This window comes from Monodelphis domestica, chromosome 1 (genome assembly GCF_027887165.1).
Source record: "Monodelphis domestica isolate mMonDom1 chromosome 1, mMonDom1.pri, whole genome shotgun sequence".
NCBI lineage: Eukaryota > Metazoa > Chordata > Mammalia > Didelphimorphia > Didelphidae > Monodelphis > Monodelphis domestica.
This window is the reverse complement of record NC_077227.1, coordinates 22,689,278-22,712,099: the sequence shown is the minus strand read 5'-3', so window position 1 is coordinate 22,712,099 and position 22,822 is coordinate 22,689,278. Positions and strand designations below refer to the sequence as shown.

At 38.2% G+C, this 22,822-nt stretch overlaps 1 protein-coding gene across 2 annotated transcripts in view; it reads right to left on the bottom strand.

The window, feature by feature from the left end:
• The window catches only part of CABCOCO1 (ciliary associated calcium binding coiled-coil 1), a 168,533-nt gene extending 146,542 nt beyond the window's left edge, over positions 1 to 21,991 (bottom strand). Inside the window, exon 1 of one of the 2 annotated variants that reach the window (XM_007478275.3) lies at positions 21,308 to 21,991. In XM_007478275.3, the coding sequence (XP_007478337.1) occupies positions 21,308 to 21,313 (6 nt within the window). In that variant the 5' untranslated portion in view covers positions 21,314 to 21,991. The remainder of the gene's footprint in view (positions 1 to 21,307) is intronic. The other variant, XM_016428377.2, reaches the window with a different exon arrangement.
• Positions 21,992 to 22,822: the final 831 nt, after the last annotated feature.

The window sequence follows — 22,822 nt, the reverse complement described above, 5'->3', positions numbered from 1 at the left end:
GTTTGGCTGGAAGCATCCTTTGGTCTGGAACATTACAAAGAGGGTGAGTGAAGCCACTGATAAATGGAAATAATTCCAGGAATGATGGCAGAGTAGATTTGATCAGAGCTCCAGGCCTGGTGGTGGAATGGGACTAGGAGGGGTGAGGAGATCGTCAGGGCTCAGGGAATAAAGCAAAGTATGGCTGCAGTCTAAGGAGTCCTTGCCAATCAGGATGAAGGAAAAGAATTGTACAGAAAGCTTCAACAACAACAACAACAAATGTGCTTTGGAGAAAGCTCTTTGGGGAGGTTCCCACTCAGGTCCCATAAATGTCTACTTTTGCTGAATCAGTTATTTTCAGCCATAGTTTGGTGGTGAAAACCATGTTCCTTCTAGCGATCCAAATGGTACGATATCAAATTGGGGGGGAGGGCTTTGACATTGACAAGAGAGACTTTGGGAAACAGTTCCTGAGAAAATTCACTAATATGCTTCTTTCTAGTTGAATACAATTGGTTCTCTTGTTCTCAGAGCTGTCATCCCAGGAGTAAACTACTTTTACTGAAGAAGTAAAAAGCCAGATGGAGAAGTAAACACCTTCTGGGGTGGTCTGCTTGAAGATGGTGGAGTTTTAGTGCTCTAAAGACTCTTGGAGATCAGCCATCATAACTCCTTCATTTTATAGGTAAGGGAGCTGGAGCCCAGAAAACAAAATGGACAATCAATCACTACACATTTATCAAGGGTCTGCCATGCATGGGGCACTGATCTAAGTACTGGGGATAAAAAAAGGGGCAAAAGACAGTCCCTGTCCTTCTGGAGCTTACAGTCTAATGGGGGAGACAACCGACATGGAAACAAATTTATACAAAGTAAGCACCATATGGGATGATTAGGAAATGATAGAGGGAAGGCTTCTTAGAGGGGATGGGATTTTAACTGGGACTTAAAGGAAGCCCAAGAGATCAGTAGGGAGAAAAGAGGAAGGATAGAATTCTAGGCAAGGACAGTCAGAGAGAATGCCCAGAGCTGATAGATGGAAGGGTCTTGCTTGTGGAATAGTTACTCCCTTGCTCAAGAAGCTTCAGAAACTCCCTATTGCTTGTAGGATAAAGTATAAATTCCTCTGCTTGACATTTAAATTCCTTTACAACTTGGCTGCTGCCTATCTTTCTAACCTGATTTCCCATTATGCTCTTCTGGGCCCCCTTTGTTCTAGTTAAAATGGGTAACTTGCTCCCTGTGCCACCCTATGTACAGTTCAGTACATGTACATGTACATGTACTGTTAGTTTACTCTCTTTTCTCATCATTTTTGCCTTCAAGGATTCAAAATTCCCTTCAATGCTCAGTTCAAGTGCCACCACCTCTATGGTTCTTCCACCATTTAAGAGATGCCATTATCATTAAAGTATGTTGAAATGTATTAACTGATCTTTTGAGAAAGAGAAAAAGAGAGAAGAGGAGAGATAGAAAAGAAGAGAGAAAAAGAGATAAGAGAGGAAGGGAGAAAGGGAGAGAAAAAGAGGGAAAGAAAGAGATGGGAGAGAGGAAAGAGAGAAAGAAGAGAGAGAAACAGAAGGGCAGAGAGAGATACAAAAGATATCTGGAAAAATGAAGTTTCCTATAACTATTATGACATGCTTTCATATAAAGCTTGTAATATTTCCCAAATTCCATTTCTTCCTTTTGGACAGTTAGTCTATCATATACACTAGTATTGATTTCTCCTTTCGCTGCCTATTACCCAAATGCTACCTGCCATATTCTGTCTTCTGGATCCTGAATATCCTCATATGAATATACCTTCTTAATATATAGGGCAGTCCTAGGCTGCTGGGTGGCTCAGTGGATGAAGAGCCACTCTTAGAAGACCAGAAGTCCTGGGTTCAAATATAAACTCAGATATTTCCTAGCTGTGTGACCCTGGGCAAGTCATTTAAACCCCAATATCTAGCCTTTACCACTCTTCTGCCTTGGAACCAATACATAGTATTGACTCTAGGACTATCTATACATAAATTCCTTTACCCCCTTTACTTATTTATACTGCTTATCTTGAAATAGGCATGCCCATCTAAAGCCATGATCCAATCATGGATTATACCCCACCAAGTGTCAGTGATACCCATGAGGCCAAATTTCCTTCTAATTCTTGTTGTTGCCTAAACTTGGGGAGGTTGTCTATAGACTTATGAGGTCAGGGTTTATTACTCTCTCCTTTCTTGGTATTTTTCTGCTCTGAACTGTATGTCTAAATTCTTCTTCTTCCTTCTTTGTTGTAGCTATATTATATCATCTAATTTGGGTGATCTATAGACATAGGCAGTAGTCTCTGTTTCCATTATGTTTAGTTTAGCCTTTCATTAGATTTTCAAGACACCCAATAAGTACAGTTTTACCAGCTTTTGCTGGGTCTGCTCCATGTCTGGTGAGGGATCTGTCAGCCCTTTATTTTATACCATCATCTAGAAGTCCAAATCCTATTCTCAAATGCCATCTCTTTAATCAATTGCTCTCTTCCACATCCCTTGTTTTAGTGGTAAACAGAGGGGAAAATATGACCTTTATCCCTATGGGTGTCAGTTTCCTGTCAAAGATGGCATAATCATGGGTGATATTTTTTAGATTGCCTTTGACAACATCATTTGTACCTTTGTGAATCTCTGGAAATCAGAGGATTTTGTGTATTACATTCTTTACTCCGATAAGACAAAACAAACAAAACTAAAAAATCTTTTTCTTGTCATTATCAGGTTGGCAAATAACTACCTCAGTATCATTGAAAAGAGAAATACCAATTCCTAAATCTCCTGCATTTTCTGACCCTCTCTACACTATCTCTCCCCTGATAGCTTTTGTGGCTCTTTCTCTGAATGACAAACAGCTGCTTCCTCAGATCCTTTGATTCTTTCCTCCTCAAGAATATCCTCATACAGGGGATTGAGAGCCAGGCCTAGAGATGGGAGATCCTGGGTTCAAATTTGATCTCAGACACTTCCTAGCTGAGTGACCCTGGGCAAGTCACTTAACCTCACTGCCTAGCCCTTGCCACTCTTCTACCTTGGAGCCAGCACACAATATTGATTCTAAGATGGAAAGTAAAGATTTTTTTCAAAAAGAACCTCATATTCTTTTTAACACCTAAGAGTATACTGTCCCTTTATTTCCATTTCTTTTTTTCTTCTCCCTTTTTCTTCCCTCTGTCTTATACCATCTTGCTCTACAATATCCTGACAAGGGCCAACACTCCTCTCCTCCACCTTAGGCTTTCCTTTGCACACTGAAGCTTCACCCCTTTAGGAACCCTTCACTGTCTTTAACAGCGTGGAGTATAGAGGGGCATGCTTTGAATTCCTTCATCTTTTCATCTGGGAAGGAGATTAGTCTATACTAGGAATAAGGAGAACTGAACGAACATCACGCATTGTGCAAATCAGTCCTTGTACGATTTCTCCTACTGCCCATACTGATTGGTATCTGCAGCTTTGCTTGTTTTTAAACTACTTAAGGGTGTTCGCACCTCATTCCTAAATACCTTTTAGGTTCTTTATGGTGGGTGATCACTTCTTAATAACTCAACATCCCCATTTATCATTCATTCCTCATTTTAAACAGTTTACAGCTGTACTTTGCCTCCCTTTATATCAATCTCCTTTCTGATTTTACCAATTTGTCTCTTCCACAAGTTCCATCTCTGATGTATCTCCCATTTGTCCCATATATCTTTTCTTACTTCTTTCTAACTACCTTCTCCCTACTCATGAGTCTTTTTCTTCCAGTCTCCTTTAATGCTTTAATATTATATTTTGTCACTTTTGATCTTGTTTCTCCTTTGACCCTGAAGAAGAATCTGGTATAATATCCATATCTTGGATTGATCTCCTTCAAATCCCATCAATCCATCTGTCTGCTCTGTCACTTGTCCAAAGATCTCCAAATCACCCACACTATTTTTTGAAACCTTCTTATTCATCTCAAGTCCTTCTCCTAGCACTTTTGTCCATGGACAGAAGTCTAATGATCTTCCTGAATATTTTTCTTAGGAACTATTAAGGGATCCTTGGTTGGAGAGCTCATGATTCAAATTAGTTCTTGATTCAATTCAGTAAGCATTTATTAGACACTGATTGTTGCTCAAGGAATGTGCTAAGTGCAGGAGATACAATTACAAGTATCCTCATCTCTGTTCTTGAGGAGTTTCTGATGTTATAGGAGGGATAAGACACATATCCAAATGTAGGATGTGACTGAGTCAAAGGAAAAACACAGATATCAACTAAAGAAGGTTTGGGAAGGGATAGACCATTTTTAGTTGGGATCAGGGAAAAGTAATGATAGACATGTCAACCTGGTATGGACGTTGTTGTTTCTCTTGAAAAATTTGCAGAGGCAGAGCTATCTATGAAGGTAGCACATTTGGAGCATGGAGGTGATGGACTGAACAAATTTAGGATCTGGAAGAAACCAGGATGAACTCAGAACTCTATTAGCTCAGCCAGATTAAAACACAAAGTGTAAATGTATGCATGTATGCGTGTATTTATTTTAAACATTCTTTTCCTTTTATTAAATTTTGAGTTACAAGTTCTCTCCTTTCCAATCCTCCCATCTATTGAGAAGTCAAACAATATGACATCAATTATAAATGTGAAATCATGCAAAACATATTTCCATATGAGCCATATCCCTCCAGAAATAATTTTTAAAAAGAAGCAAGAAAATTCTACTTCAATTTGCACTCAAAGTTCATCAATTCTCCCTCTAGAGATGGATAGTAGATGAACATTTTTCATCATGGCTCCTTTGGAATTGTCTTGGATCATCTTTTAAAGTTGATCATCATTGCACAACGATCTCTTCTATGTGTTAGTTCAGATAAGTCTTGCCAGGTTTTTTTCTGAACATCCACCCCCTCTTATAGCCCAATAGTATCTCATCAAAGATACATCACATGCCACAACTTGCTCACCCCTTCTCTAATTGATTCCATCAATTTCTAAGTCTTTGCTACCACAGAGGGAACTGCTATATTCTTGTACATATACGTCATTTTCCTTTTTCTTTGATCATTTTAGGGTATAGATCTACTAGTGGTCTTGCTGAATCAAAACTTTTTAAGCATAGTTCTAGATTGTTCTCCAGAAAGCTCAGACCAGTTCATTAATATACCTGTTTTCCCTCATCACCTCTGGAATTTGTCATTTTCCTTTTCTGCCATGTTACCCAATCAATAAATGTGAATCGGTACCTCAGAGTTGTTTTAATTTTTAATTTACATGAGCTTAACATAGTAACATAATGATGACTATCACAAAGATTTTGTATAGATGGGAAGGAAAGGATCTAGATGGTTATTCATGTTCATTTGGTCAAATTTTTCTGCTATTGAGAAGATTTGAAAATTTTTCCATCTTCGGTACTTTTCTATTTTTCAGTTACTTGGAAACTGTACTTTGAATAATCTTATAACTGTGTGGCTTCAAGTCTAACTCTCTGCTTTATATATTTGGTTCCATTTGACTTATTTTTCTTTATTTTATACTATTTCTACTTTTCCCATAAATATATCCATGATTCTTAATAAAGAAAACAGTTTGTTATAAGCTTTTCACATCTTTTTCCATTTTCTTCTTTTTATTATCCTTCCATTTTCATCTCTCCATTCTTCTGGGATGACATGAGTTAAACTTCTGTTAAAAATTATTATGATGCCATTTCTGTTGCCTATTTCCTATCTCTGATTGTCAGTTGCTTGTTTAAATCACTCAGGATTGAGTTGCTTCAATTTACACTATATCCTATTCTGATTATTTTTCTTTCTTCTTGCTTTTTGCTAATTCTGATCTTAGCTCTGACAAGTTCAATGGTCTGACTATATACATAGGCAATTGATTCCTGGATAACTTTCATATACATAACAAATCTTTTCCTGTCTGCTAAAATAGAATCCATTCCAAATTAATTTTGCAATATTATTCTGTGCTCTCCGTGTCTGGCAACAACCAATTTTTTACCCTTGAAAAAACTGCTCATAAAATAAAATCATGAGGCTTTTGTATAATCTGCAAGTCAATCAATCAATAAGTTCCAGGTGCTGGGGACACAAGTACAAAGAATAAAACAACCTCTGCTGTCCAGATTACATTCTAATGGGGGAGATAATAGGTCCATATAAAAAGAAATACAGCACAAGGAGAAAGTGAAAATATACCAAACAGTTAAATACAATATTATTTAGGAGGAAAGGAACTAAATTGGGACAATCAGCAATAGCTCCATTCTTAAGATGGGGCTTGAACATCATCTTAAAGATGGAGAGGTTATATGATAGCCAAAGAGTTCATGAAATGATACTATGATAAAACATATTCTGCAAGTTCTAAGGCCTCTGCTCAAGAGATGGCATCCATATGGCAGAAAATAGCCCATAGTCCAATTTGGCTAGAATTTAAGAAATCTGCAAAGGAGTGATTTAAATAAATCTGGAAAGGTGGGTTGGGGACAGATTGCAGAGGGCTATGAAAGCTGGGTTAATGAGCTTATATTTTATTCCAGAGGATAAAACATAAACTTTAATACTATTCTCCTTCAAGACGAGGGTCAAGTATTTGATTTCTGCAAATTATATGGACATCTCCTCCTTAACGGATTTCTTTAAGGCTGGAGGAAAAGAGAAAGAGAGAGAACAGACTGTGAAATTCTCTATCCCTACCTCTGAACTGATTGCTTTTCAGCTCTACCTTCTGCTCTACTGAAGAAAGAAGAGCATGTATTATATTTTTGTGTTCTTTCCTATTGGCTTGGGCTTGCATCTTGACTTCTAGAACCCAACACTGTGATAATCACACAGTACATCCTTAATAAACAATTGTTGAATTGAACTGAATTGAAATGGCAAAATATTAATAATTCTATTTATGATACTCAGTGCCCACAATAGCCCAAGCCATCTTTCTCTATTCTGTCCTTTAATTACCTTAATTTCTCCTTTCAGAGAGGAGGAGACAGTGGACAATTACTGATGAGTAAAGTGGGGACTGCTTCCCACAGCTCCCTAAGACCTCTCTGGCACTTGGGAAAATTGGGCTAGAAAAATGACATCCTCTTGTCCAGGTCCCAATGGTACTGTCTAATAAACATTAATATATGCTTATAGATAGAAACTATACCAGTGTCTTGAAGACCTAAATCTTCAAATGTTAATAAAAGTAATAATGATAATAATAATCATTATTAAAATACATGAAATTTATAAAGCACTTTAAATGTGCAAAATGTTTTATATACATTGTCTTGTGAGCCTCAAAACAATGCTATAAAGTAGGAAATGGAGTATAAGAGCAGAAAAATAGAGCAAATTTAAGTGTTCATGGGTAAATTGAGCCTTTACAATAAAAATGACCAAGCTATCCAATATTTTAAATTAATATACTTAATTCTGTACCAATAAAATTCCCCAAAGAATATTTTATGGAGATAGAAAAAATAGCAACAAAATTCATATGGAAGAGCAAAAGGTCATGATTCTGAAGATTAATAATGGAGAAAAAGAATAGGAAGAGGGTCTATTAGTACTCAAACAATACTACATAGAAGTTATATTTTTAAGAGGGGGGAGAGAGAAAGAGAGAGACAGAGAGACAGAGAGAGAGAGACAGAGACAGAGACAGAGAGAGACAGAGAGAGAGAGAAAGAGAGAGAGACAGAGAGAGACAGAGAAAGAGAGAGAGAAATCATCAACAGAGTAGATTAGGTACAAATATGAAGAAGTTCAGAAACATAGTAGGATGATGTTTGATAATCCCCAAAAGCCCAGTTCCTGGAGGAAGAAGGCTTCTCTTTTTCATTCCCTTCTTACTTATTTGACACATACCTCTGGGGAAACTGGACATGGACCCACAATATCACATACCAGATGAGCTCAAGATTAGATTAAATGAGTTGATATATGAACTGTATCTTATAAACCTTCAAGTAATATAGAAATGTTAGCTGTTTTTGTTATTATTATTATTCCATAAGAGGTCACACATAAAGAAACTAAAGGAGCAAGGAAGAAATTATTTTTTGAATCTATGGATAAATAAATGTTCAGGACTGAATGTGAGGATCACACAAGATAAAGTAGACAATTTTGATTACATGAAATTTAAAATTTTTGCATAAATAAATATAACATAGAAAAAATTTGAAGGGAAACAAGTAACTGGGAAAAATTTGCACAAATTTCTCTGATAAAGGTTTCATTTCTAAGATATATATGGAAGCAATTTAAATAAAATAAATGTTTAAAAGGCATAGATGGGAAGTTTTCAAAAGAAGAAATTCAAAGAATCAACAACTGTATGAAAAATGCTATCTCTAAATTAAAGAAATGCAAATTTTAAAAACTCTGATATTTGATTCAGACCTATCACACTGGCAAAGATGAAAAAAGAGGAAAATGACAAATGATGAAGGCATTATAGGAAAAGAAGTACACCAAATAGAGTTGTGAATTATTCATTTGGTCATTTTGGAAAGCAATTGGTAACTATGTCCCTAAAATTACTAAAATATGCATATCTTTTTATACAGATATTTTATCACTGGGACTTTACCCCAAAGGAATTAAAGAAAAGGGGAAAGGATCTATCTATATTTGTAAAAATATTTGTAGTAGTAATTTCCATGGTAGCCAAAATTAGAACCTAATAAGGTGCCCTCCTATTGGAGAATGGCTATACAACTTGTGATATATGAATGGAATGAAATATTATTGTGCCATAAGAAATACTGAAATGGGAAGTTTCCAGGGAAACTTAGAAGAACTTTATGAACTAATATTGAATGAATAGTTAGAACTAGAACAGTTTCTATGATAAAAACATTAAAGAGAAAACAATGTTTTGTTTAAAGAGAAAACAAGACTTTGTTGTTTGTCTTTCATTTTTGAAGAGGACTAATAACATCCCAGGGTAGATTTAAGTGGGGTAGAGTTGATCCATTGAAAGTCAACAACTTTGTTCAAATAGAGGTGGATGACTTTGGAGTCTTCTATGTCTGACTAAACTCTAAGCATTCCATAGCACCTGCATCTACCACTTTCATGGTTGTTGCAACAAATTATTTTCATCTGTCCATTCCAACAGGGAAAGTCTTCACATGCTTGGGGTAGACATTCCCCTAACTCATCAATGGGTTTGAAGTCTACTGGTTACTCTCAACCTGGTTTAATCAGCTTGCTGAGATGTCAAAGTAGATAGATTGTTAGACTTGAAATCAAGAAGACTTGGCTTCAGATCCTGTATTAGACACTGGCAGTATGGCAGTGAGTAATTCACTTAAATTTTTGGTATTTCAGTTTTCCCAAAACATACCATATTTCACTTTCTTCTCTGTTTTTCCCTTTTTTGGGATTGGAGATGTCTTCTGTAAGATGAGTCATATGCAAAAATGTTTAACATTATTGCATATGTAAAGTTCCTTTCAGTTTGCTGTCTCACAGATGGATGGTAGTTGGATGGAGTAAGGAAGAGAGGTTGGGAAGGAGGGAGAGAATTTGGAACGCAAAAACATTTCTTGAAAAAACTTAAAAATGTTTTTACATATAATTGGGGAAAAATAAAATAATATTACAAAACATAAAAAGAATATATTACTGTTTTACTGCATTTTAGCAAGTATAAAGAATATAGGAAAATATAGAAACTTATATGAAATGACATAGAATTAAGAAAATAAAAATTATTATATGTGTACTGATAAATAGGTAAATTTTAATGACAACACAATTGAAACAAGATTTAGAAAAATATAGAGGAAAAATGGTTCAGAAAGGAATATGGAGATAAATTGGGATACTTGGTGGTTATTTTATTAAAGTTAAAAGATACATTAAAAACTATAAATGACAAAAAAGGCTAATTGGTTGTAAATGCCATCTAATGTGCTAGAGACTGAGGACAGAAAGACAAAGTATACAGTAACTTGTGTCCATAGAGAATATATATGTGTATATATATTCTAGTTGTGTTAATATTAAATATATAGATCTACCCAAAGTTTAGTTCTAAATCCATTTTTCTTTTTGAGGGTTTAACCCTGATGTTAATAAGAATGGAAGGTAGAATTGAGGAGTTTAGACTGCTGACAGATAACACACCATTTCAAGGCCCATCTCTGAATGTGGATTTTGTGGTTGTGTTTCCATATTGCTTTCTTTCTTTTTTTAAAGGAAAATTAATTTTATTATTTTTTTTCAATTAGCAAGCATATAATTTCTCCCTCCCACTGAAAATGAAAGAAGATGAAGAAGACAAAGAAGAAGATGATGATGATGAAGATGAAGAAGTAGATGAAGAAGAAGAGGGAGAAGAAGAAGAAGAGAAGAAGATGAAGATGATGAAGAAAGAAGAAGAAGAAGAGGAAAGAAGAAGAAAGAAGAAGAAGAAGAAGAAGAAGAAGAAGAAGAAGAAGAAGAAGAAGAAGAAGAAGAAGAAGAAGAAGAAGAAGAAGAAGAAGAAGAAGAAGAAGAAGAAGAAGAAGAGGAAGAAGAGGAAGAGGAAGAGGAAGAGGAAGAAGAAGAGGAAGAAGAAGAGGAAGAAGAAGAAGACTTGTAGCAAATATGCATTGTCAAGCAAAGCATTCCTTGCTTCATTGGCCACATTCTCAAATTTTTGTTTCATTCTGCATAGAGTCCATCCCCTCTCTGTAGAGAGGTCAGTGGTATGATTGGTCATTACAAGTCTTTTCAAGTTATTTTTCTGTATAGTGTTGTTATTATGTGAAATGTTCTCCAGATTCTGCTCAATTGATTCTGCATGAGATGTCTTCCAAATTTTCTCTCAAACCACCCATTGTCATTTCTTCTGGTGCAATAATATTTCATTATATTTATCTTCCATTAATCCACACCACCTCTTCCCATTTTCCAGAGGATAGTGGATTTGATTCATTCATAGCTACCCTTTCTGATGGTGACTACAGGCTATTCCTGACTGAATGACATGGTTAGTTTTTATCACTAAACCCATATTTGCTACCAATGTCATGTGAAAAATCTTAGGCCACTGAAGGCATTTGGCATTTTGCTTTTTCCTTCAAAGCATCTTGATTTGGAAGAAAGGTCCCATTACTGTCATGTGTGATTCCACTGAGTGATATTCCTTCAACTGTACCCATCAATCTGCCTTCATAATTTATTGTAGATGACATCACAATTGGATTGATTAGTGGTCTTTAGAGCTGGAAATAGCAATCAGTAATGGAATGAATCTGAGCTAAAAAGACAACTCCTTCAGCTATCCTGCTTGGCTGCAGATCATGATGGTATTTGGAACCAGAGCTTGTAGTTGAGAGAGGACAGAGGAAGAGGAAGAAGGGGATGAAGAGGAAAAGGCACTTTGTCCTTTTCCCTCTAACCAGTGAAATCCTGGACTGACACAACGGGGGCAGTATATATGCCTGTCATTAGAATGAATGATATGACCCAATGGATTGACTGCTCTGCTCGGGCCCCGATCTTCATTAGAAAGGGGAAAAAACTTGACCTTACAGAGATATCATTCAATAATGACCTTCACGCCTCAGAGTCCAGGTTATAACTTTGTCTCTTCATTTTATGACTAACAAATGAACTGATGAGGTCCTTGATTGCATGCCATAGAGAAGATCCACTAGTGAAGGCTACTTGGTTGTAAAGAAAATCTGAGGACTGTAAGGAGCTCATTAGTTGGATTTGCTCCATATGGAGATGGCAATGGCTTCTTTCTCAGGGTTTTACCTTTACGTCATTTGCTTAAAAAGTCTGTCTGAAAATGAATAATAATGTCCGGCCATCATATGGTACCTAGAGGTTCACAAGAAACTCTACATGGGAAGCAGGATATTCAGAGAAGCGAGTGCTAAATGTACAAGCCAGAAGACCTAGCTCAACCACTTCCTAGCCCTGTGACCTCGGGCAGGTAACTTAACTGCACTGGACCTTGTGAAATGCAAGGTCGTACTAGAATATTGTAGATACACCTAGAAAGGACATTTATGGTCATCTAGTTTAACCCCCTCATTTTAGAGATGAATCATGATATCCTTTTGATTTCCACATCTATGATCCTGTTAATCTTATTTTGGGAAGACCACTTTGGGAATGGGTTCTACAGGTACTGTTATTCCCATTTTACAGATGAAGAAGTTGAGGATCATTGAGGTGACATGACTCCTTAGTAATCACACAGGTATCAAGTGCCAGAGGTGGTTGCTCCTGTCTCTGATGTCAGAAAGCTTCTATATCCTGCTGCCTCCCTGAAATCTATTACGGACTTCCTGGAGATTAGAAATGATCTACCTACATAGAAAAGCACATAAAGGAATAAGAATGTGCCCAAAGAAGGGTATGAGTATATACTTAGACACATGAATACATACCCCAAAATATAATTTATGGTTTAGTCATTTTTTCAGTTGTGTCCTACTCTTTGGGGCCCCATTTGGGGTTTTTTTCCTTTGCAAAGATACTAGACTGGTTTGCTTTTTTTTTTCTTCAGCTCATTTTACATATGAGGAAACTGAGGCAAGCAGGATTAAGTGGCTGGCCCAGGGTCACACAGTTAATAAGTGTCTGAGGCCAGATTTGATGTGAGGAAGATGAGTTTTCCAGACCCCAGGTTCACTGCTCTATCCACTGTGCCACCCACCTCCCTGAGAGCACAATATACAACACATGCCTATAAGAGTTTTCCAACTGTCCCAGGGCTTCTTCTCATGGAGCTTCATTAGGAGCACTCTGGATATGAGACTTATAAATCCAGAATTGGAGGGTCATTGAGACCCACTGCCTCATTATCTAGGGGACGGCACATGGCCTTGAGAATTGAATTGACTTGGCCAAGGTCTTTGGGTGGAAGGGAGCTGCTGTCCCAAGAGGTCACACCACCAGTGAGGATCAGAGGCAAGATTTGCAGCCCAAGTCTGCTTGCTCAAAACAGTCCTGGGAGAGATTTAATGTTTATTATATCCTTGGGCAAGTCATCTAACCTCTGGCTGCCTCAGTTTCCTCATCTGTAAAGTGAGGAAAAAAATAGTACCTATCTCCTAGGGTTGTTTAAAAGTCCAGTTGAGATAATAGAACTGGCACATACTAAATATTTTACAAATGTTAATCATGATTTGCATTATTATTTCTCTCTTACAGATGAGGAAACTAAAGCAAGAAAGTTAAGTGACTTGCCAGGGTCATATAGTTAGTATCTTGGGTTGGATTTGAACTCAGATCTTTTCTGACTTCAAGACCAGTTCTCTAGCTATTGTGCCCTGTAGCTACCTGAAAACAGAAATATACATTTTTAACCCTTATTTTCCCAGTTAGAATCAATATTATGTATTGGTTCAAAGGCAGAAGAGTGGCAAGGACTAGGGCAATGGGGGTTAAGTGACTTGTCAAGGTTCACATAACTAGGAATCATCTGGGTTAAATTTGAACCCAGGACTTCCCATCTCCAAGCCTAACTCTCCATCCACCGAGCCATGTAGCTGCCCCCACAAAATATGTTTTAATGTATCCATATTACTAAAAGCACATTGGAGAGGCAGCATGTTATGGCCTGGATATAAGCCTGGGCATCTGGAACTCTGGGGGAACTGCCAATTTTGCCAGTGACCTGGATGCCTCCATAAGGCATCTAATGATTTGTTATCTTACTTTCTTCATTTGTAATATGCAGATAATGCTTATCTCCTACCCAGGAATGTTGCTTGGATTAACTAAGTTACAAAGAGCTTGGTTACACAGTTGCTGCTAAAATTAGTTCTTACATTGAGAAACAGAAAAGGGAAAGAACTGGTGGACTCAGTTTCTAATTTGGAGTAGGAGAGGGGTAATACCTGGGATAAAGGACACAGCTAGCCTCATTTCAGAGCACAGCCCTGTGTTTATTTGCCCTTGTTCCCTTCAAGTTTATTTCCAGGCCATCTGTGACTTAGCCACACTGTATATTTAGACAAAGTGCACGGCGGAAATATTGATGTACTCAGCAACGAGTGGCAGAGATTCATGTGCCCCGTGAGCAGCCAGGGGCAGAGCAGCAGCCACAGCAGCCCTGGAGAGCTGATGCAGAACAATAAAGAACTCACTTCTCTAAAGGGCTTTAAGGTCTCAGAAGTAGGTTTCCCACAAGAATGTGATCAGTTAATAAGAATTCATATTTCTAGAGAACGTTAAGTTTGCCAAAGCACTTGGCATCTACCTATTATTATTATCATCACTATTATTATTTGATTTTCACAACATCTCTCAGATTTAGCTGTCTAGGGTCACACAGATGGTAAGTTTCAGAAGTAGGATTTTAACTGAGGTTTTCTAAATTCTGAGTCCAATGTCCACCCTGCTCCCTAGTCATCTGAGATCCTTTCTTCCTTCCTTCCTTCCTTCCTTCCTTCCTTCCTTCCTTCCTTCCTTCCTTCCTTCCTTCCTTCCTTCCTTCCTTCCTTCCTTCCTTCCTTCCTTCCTTCCTTCCTTCCTTCCTTCCTTCCTTCCTTCCTTCCTTCCTTCCTTCCTTCCTTCCTTCCTTCTTTCCTTCCTTCCTTCCTTCCTTCTTTCCTTCCTTCCTTCCTTCCTTCCTCCCTCCCTTCCTCTTTCCCTTCCTCCTTCCCTCCCTCCCTCCCTCCCTCTCTCTCTCTTTCTTTCTCTCCATTTTTCTTTCTCTCCATTTTTCTTTCTTTTCTTTTCTTCTTTTTCCTTTCCTTTCCTTTCCTTTCCTTTCCTTTCCTTTCCTTTCCTTTCCTTTCCTTTCCTTTCCTTTCCTTTCCTTTCCTTTCCTTTCCTTTCCTTTCCTTTCCTTTCCTTTCCTTTTTCCTTTCCTTTCCTTTTTCCTTTCCTTTCCTTTTTTTCCCTGGACTTCTCATAATAGAAGTATACGCCTACTCCTGTGACCTGTTTTGATTGGCTAGTTCTTCCCAGAAGGTCAGCCATGTTTTCATTCCTCTCAGCTCTCCTCCTGTTTTTGTAGAATCTCTCTGCCATGCCCCCCCCTTTCTCTCCCTACCCCAACAACTTCCTTTTATCTTTTGTCATCTTTTATTAGAATGTAATTTCCTTGAGGGCAGGGACTTTCTTTTTGCTTACACTGGTATTCCTAGCACTTAGTACTGTACCTGACATATAGTAGGCACTGAATAAATACTTAATTACTTGACACTAGCTTTGTAATCTTGGAAATATCATTTAACCTTTATGAAATCTAGTCAACTTTGTAAGATTTATTTATTAAGTCATAGGTTTGCCATGTGTGATAATGGAGATCTCTTCCCCTCTCCAGGAAATCCCAATCCTGCCTCAGACACTAAGGAGACACTTAGGAGACCTTGGGTACATCATTTAACCCCTCTCAGCTTCAATGGAGACTACAGCGTGTACCTCACAAGATTATTGTGAGATAAGGCATATGAAGCTTAGCACAGTGCCTGACAAGTAATAGATAAATAGTAAGAACTTAATGCTTATTCCTTTTTCTTCCCTCTTCCATTTATTCACATGATAATGTAACTTGGCACTTAGGTTATTATGCTTTGTTGTCATTGCTATTGTTTAGTCCATTTCAGGTGTGACCCCACTTGGAGGTTTTCTCGGCAGAAATACTAGAGTGCTTTGCCATTTCCTTCTTCAGCTCACTTGACTGATGAGGAAACTGAGGCAAACAGCATTAAATTATTTGCCCAGAGTCACATAGTAAGTGTCTGAACCAGACTGAACTCAGGAAGGTGAATCTTTCTGACCCCAAGTCCAGTGCTCTATCCATTAAGCCACCTATCTGCCTCATATTGTGCCTTGGGGTCTGCAAAACACTTAACATGAATTATCTAACTTGAATCTCAGAATATCCCATATGGTAGCTTATCCTAGGTATTATTATTCCCATTTTATTGCTGAAGTAATTGAGATTCTGAGAGATTAAGAGATTTTTCCCAGGGTCAGAGGAGAAGTTGATACCAATCTACTTGTTTGAATTTAGACAAATTATTTTATCTCTCAGGGAATCAGCAACTTTATTTATGAAATGGGGGCTGGACTGGTGATCTCCATGGTTCTTTTCTACTCTAAATTCTAGGACATCTCCTATTAGGTAAATTCACTGGTTCCATTGGATTGAATAGCAAAGTTTTTGCTTCACTCAAAAGGATCAATTTCAATATCAACCCCCTTTCAGTTTAAAAAGTGAATATTTTTGTTTGATTTATTTAAACTGAAATTTGACAAGTATTATGGCAGAGTACATACAAAACTAGCCTCAGCATCAGGAAGACCAGGGTTCAAGACCTGCCTCGACAACTACAGGCTGTGTGACTTAACCTCCTGGTGCCCAGGCAGCTCTTTAAGAGTCTAAGTTTTGTTGTTGAGTCATAGCCATCTCTTCATTACTCCACTTGGGGTTTTCTTGACAAAGACACTGGACTGGTTTGCCATTTTCTTCTCCAGCTCATTTTAAAGATGAAGAAATTGAGGCAAACTTGCCAAGTGTCATAAAACTTGTAAGTGTCTCACATGGGATTTGAACTTGTGACTTCCTGACTCCAGGCTTTGTGCTCTATCCAATGAGTCCCCAGGCTCATTTAAGATTTAAGCTGCATGATCAAATACAAAAGCCTGTTGAGGCATGATACCTGAAGAGAGAGGGGAGCCTTGACAGGATGGTAGCAAATTTTGGCAACAATATCTGGGCAAACATTAGCAGGATCATCTTCTCAGTCTTACTTACACACTAATCTATTGTCCTTCCTCAGCCTGGACATTCCATCTCTTCACCCTTATGCCTTCTTATTGGTCATCCAATGCTCTTCTTTATGGCTTTCAACTCTGAGAATTTCTGGCTTTCTTCAAGATTCAGCTTAAATCCCATCTTCTGGAAGAGGCTTTCTTTCTTTTCTAAGCTGGTACTCACCCTTCTTCCTTGGTCCCTCCAGTTGATGGTGCCTTCCCCTTTCATATGGTCTTCTATCTGCTTTTAATGTGTGTGCCTAGTAATTTACATGTTGTCCCCCCACCCACATTAGAATGCAAGCTGAGATAGCAAAGACTGCTTATGCCTTTTCTTGTATTCCTAGCATTTAGCTTAATGCCTGGCATATAGTAAGTGCTTGCTGATGGCAGAGTAGAGAAAGCACTCAGCTGAACTCTCCTACCATTCTCCTCCAAATAACTTTAATGCCTCAATTTGAATTCTGGAGTGACAGAACCAACAAAAGATCAGAGTGAGATTCTTTCAGCCTAAGACAACATAGGAGGATTTATTTTGCCCAATTATATGCCAGTAAAACTGAAAATCTAAGTGAAATAGATGAATATTTACAAAAATATAAACTGCCCAGATTCGTGGAAGAGGAAAATGAATACTTAAATAAATTTTTCTTAAAAAAACAAATTGAACAAGTCATCAATGAGATTCCTAAGAAAAAATCCCCAAGACCAGATGGAGTCACAAGTGAACTTTACCAAACATTTAAAGAACAATTAATTCCAACACTTGAATTCCAACAGTTGGAAAAAATAGGTAAAGGAGTCCTATCTTATTCCTTTTATGATCCAAATTTAGTTTTGATACCTAAACCAGGGAGAGCCAAAACAGAGAAAGAAAACTATAGATCAATTTTCTTAATGAATATCAGTGCAAAAATTTTAAATAGAATACTATCAAGGAAATTATAACACTTTATCACAAAGATCATATGCTATGATCGGGTGAGATTTCTATCAGTAACCCAGAGCTGATTCAATATTAGAAAAACTATCAGCATAATCAACCATTTCAATAACAAAACAACAAAAATCATATGATTATATCAATATGCAGAAAGAGCTTTTGACAAAATACAATACACATTCCTATTAAATACACTAGAAAATACAGAAATCAATGGAGATTTTCTTCAAATGATACTAGTATCTATCTTAAATCAAGAGCAAGTATTATCTGTTATGAGGATAAGCTTGAAACCTTCTCAATAAGGTCAAGGGTAGGGAGCAAGGGTATTTATTATCATCCCTATCATTCAATATTGTACTAGAAATGCTAGCTAGAGCAATAAGAAATGAAAAAGAAATTGAAGGAATAAAAATAGACAAGGAGGAAATAAAACTATCACTCTTTGCAGATATGATGGTATTTTTAGATAACTTTAGAAAGTTAATTAAACTAGTTGAAAATGAACAACTTCAGCAAAGTTGCAGAATACATAATAAACCCACATAAATCATCTGCATTTTTATATACTACAAAGAAAACCCAGCAGAGGAAGGAAGAAAGAGAAATTCCATTTCAAATAACTGCAGACAATATAAAATACTTGGGATTCTACCTGCCAAGACAAACCCAGGGACATATGAACACAGGTACAAAATGCTTTTTACACAAATATGGACAGATCTAAAGAACTAGAGAAATACTCATTGCTAAGCCAATATAATAAAACTGACAATTCTACCTAAGTTAATTTACTTATTCAGTGTCATAGTAATCAAATCATCAAAGAATTATTTTATAAAGCTAGAAAAATAATAATAAGATTCATCTGGAAGAACAAAAGTTCAAAAATATCAAGGGAATTGATAAAAAAAATGTGAAGGAAGGTGGCCTAGCAGTTCCAGATTCCAAACTATATTACAAATTGGTAATCATCAAAACCATCTGGTATTGGCTAAGAAATAAAGTGATGGATCACTGGAAGAGATTAGATACACAATAGAGAGTAGTAAATGACCAGAGCAATCTAGTGTTTGATAAGCTCCAAATTCTAAGCTTTAGATGCATCATTGGTATTTGACAAAAATTGCTGGGAAAACTGGAAAGCAGTTTGGCAGAAATTAGACACAGACTATATCACAGCACATACCAAGATAAAGTCAAAATAGATAAATGATTTAGACCTAAGATATCTGACATCCTAAGTGAATTAGAGAAATACAGAAAAATGTACACGTAAGTTTTATGGATAATAGAAGTTTTGGCCAACAAGAGATAGAGAATATTAAAGAAAGTAAAGTAGAAAGTTTTGATTATATAAAATTAGAAAATTTTTGTACAAACAAAACTAATGCAGCCAAAATTAGAAGAAAGCAGGAAACTGGGGGAAATATTTATAACAAGGTTCTTTAATGAAAGCCTCTTTTTTTCTCTTTTCTTATATATATATATATATATATAAGAAACTAAGTCAAATTTATAAAAGTAGGAGCTATTCCCCAGGTCAAAAGATATGAATAGGCAGTTTTCAGAAGAAGAAATAAAAGTTATCAATAGTCACATGAAAAAATGTTCTAAATTACCACTGATTAAGGAAATAAAAGTGAAAATATCTCTAAGACAGCATCTTACATATATCAACTTGGCTAACATAACAGAAAAGGAAAGTGACATGCCAGATGGAATATGGAAAATTGGGCCATCAATATATTGCTGGGGGAGTTGAGAACTGGCCCAAACATCCTGGAGAGTAATTAGGAATTATGCCCAAAGGTCGTTAAAACTGTGCATATACCCTTTGGTCCAGCACTACTAGGTCTTTATCCCAAGAAATTTTTTTTAAAAGGAAAAAGATCCCATTTGTACAAAAAAGTTGATAACAGCTTTTTTGTGATGACAAAGAATTGGACATGGAGAAGATGCTCATCAATTTGGGTATTGCTGAACAAATTGTGGCATGTGGTTGTGCTTGAATACTATTATGTCATAAGAAGTGAAGAGCAAGATAAGTTTCAGAAAAACTGGGGAAGACATATTAACTCAAAGTGACATGAATAGCACCAGGAGATCATTGTACACAAGAATAGCAATATTTTAAGGATCGACCATTATGAAAGACTTAGCCACACCAGTCAAGGCAATGAACCAAGGCAATTCCAAAAGACTAATGGTGAAAAAATTCTGTCCACCTCCAGGGAGAGAACTGATGAACTCTGCCTGCAGATTGAAACAGATTTTTTTTACTTCCTTTATTTTTATTGTTTTATTTTGTTTATGCTTTTGTTTGTTTTGCAACATGACTTATATGGAAAATTTTTACGTGACTTCACATGTATAATCATTATGAAATTTTTGCTCTCTCAAGGAAGAAGGATGGAAAGGAGGGAGGGAAAAGATTTGGAACCTAAAATTAAAATAAAAATTGTTAAAAATGAAAACAAATGGCATAGTGAGCAGTTTACTCTTACAAGTTTCATAGGATTTAGAGCAGAAGGGCCTTAGAGACCATCATTTGACTCATGAAGAAACTGAGGCCCAAACCAAAACTTGAACCTATATCTTTTGAGTTTGTGTTCTTTTTGGTACATGGTGACTGCCCTAGGTACTGCACCCCCACCCCCAGTTATAGAGAAATCTTGAGACCCAGAGAGACAAAGACACTTGCCTGAGGTTACACAGATTTTGAGTGTAGAAGGTCCAGCAGGATTCCTAAACCTGTGCTATTGAGCAATCCAGATCCCTCTCTGCGCCTCAGTTCCCCCCCTTTGTAAAAGGGGATAATACTCCTTGTACTACCCAGGTTATCCCAGGTGTGTAGAGGGGAAGTGCTTTATAAGCAGCTGTGTAAAAGTTATTATTGCTATTATTATTTGGACCCTAAACTTCCTGGCTCTCGAACTTCTTTGGAGACTAGACGGTGAAATCCATTTGCAACCAGTGACAAGTCATTTTCTGGTGATGAGTTCTCAGTTTCCTCCTCTTTATAGGGAGGAAACTTACTTTGATCATCAAAGAATTTTAGCTCTAGATTTGATCTATCCTAATTTTTATAAGATATTAGATCCTAGTTTTATTAAAATCATGAAAAATCTCAAAAAGCTTGCAAACTGCACTGAATTGGGAGCCAGACCACCCCTCTTCTGTCCTCCTTCAGATCCTAGCTCTGATATTTACTCTGCTCCTGGGCAAGTCATAAGATCATTGATTTAGAGCTCAGAGAGATATTTGGAGTCATCCAGTCTCTCTCCCCTCACTTTACAGAGTGGGGAATTTAAATAAGTATCTAAGGGAGGATTTGAACCTAGGACTTCCTACCTCCAAGCGCAACACTCGATCCAGATTCAGTATCACTCCACTAGTCTGTAAAATGAGGTCACTGGACAAGATATTCTCTAAGGTTCCTCCCAGTTCTAACCCTTAAATTTATCAGGGCTCTCCGTTCCTCTACTTCATTTGGAAGCGTCAGCATTTCCCTTTCTCCCTCACAAACCCCCTTCTTTCCTCCGCTACAGGTCCAGAGGCTTGGGAGTGGGTGGGTGGGTGAAGACCCTTGGGTCCCTAGAGAGAGAGACCAGGCAGGGAAGGAAAAGAGCGAAGAAGGGAGTCCCTACCTGCATTCTGGTTCAGAGGTAGTCACTGTACTCCAGTTCTCAGGATAAGCGTCCTGACGTTGCCTTGGGAACAGGGCAGCGAGACGGGGAGGAGCTGGGGGCGGGTCTGGAATAGGCTCACCTTTGCCGTTGCAAAGGGTGGGGAGAGAGGACTTAGGAGAAGAGGAGGAGGAGGTGGAGAGAGCTGAAGGAGCTTTTTGGAATCAGGAAGGAGAGAGAAAGGAAGCTGACAGGAACTTGGCTCTCAGTTGCTTTCTCTTTGAAAATGAAAGTCCCTTCCAGTGTTAGCTATCTAAGGCTCCGAGCAGGCGCCCAGCCCTCCCAGGTTGCCCCACTGCTAGCGCCTTCCTCTGTGAGATTGCCTTCCGTCTTCTCTTCTTTTATCTCGTAGGTATCCTCGCTTAGTCAAACCCCTCCTACTTCTGTGGAACTACGTTTCCTCCAGCCCTCAGTACGAGGAGAACCCGCTGGTCAGCATCCTCAGACGAAGAGGCGGATGTGCCTCAGTAGCCAACTCAGTTACTATTTAGGTCTCACTTCCAGCCCCAGGAGCCCCCTACCGGATCCTTCCCAGTGAAACCTTATTCTTCAGTTCTTGGGTTATTTTTGGGCCACTCCACCGAGGGTGGTTCAATGCTCTGCATCCATCTTTCTTAGGGGAGCCCGGAGTCTGATGGCGCTCTTTGAATAAAGATCCGGCCAACGCTAAGGGGGATGGAGGCAGGCCTGGAAGGGGGATAGAGGAGGGATCCGGGACAAGAGAAAGGAAGGCCACGCGTAAATGAGGGGAGTCAGTTTTGGGGGGAGGTGACTAGTGTCTGGGGGGGAGTGAGTGAGGCCGCAGGCGGGCTGCGGGGGGCCTGGCCCAAAGGCCACCCCTGAAGGCCCTAAAGGAAGCCAATTATCCTTTCCCATATATGGGGAAGGCAGGTGCCCACCTAGAAGAGAAATCGCCCCAGCTGAAAGGCTTTGGTCGCCAGAGAGGTTAGCGGAGCAGCGACTCGTGCTGAATCCATTTGGAAGATGTATGTATGCTTTCCCAGATGCCATGGAGAATGCTGGATTCATGCAGGCTGATTTGTTTTTGAAAAGACTTCCTATCACAGGACAGAGCATTGGAGACAACTCTGCCACTCACGGGCCTCAAGTGTTTATTGATATTTGTGCCAAAACAACCCCACTAGTGCCAACCCAACTAGAAGCGTATTACCCTTTCATGCCCTTTATTTACTCTCCAATCCAGCCAAATAGGCCCGCTTGCTGCATAATCCATTTTCAGCCTCTTGGCCTTTTCCCAGGCTGTGACCCTGCCTCTTAGAATCTCTGATTTCCCCCGGTTGCCAGCTCAGATGCCACCTCCTACATGGGATCTTTCCTGATGACCTATCTGTGGAGGCCCATACCTTAAAGTTACTCCTCATTGTCTTCGTATTTATTTTGTATTTCCTTAAATCTACACATTAGGAAGCTCCAGAGTCAGGAAAATTGGTTTCTCTGAGTTAAAATCTGGGCTCA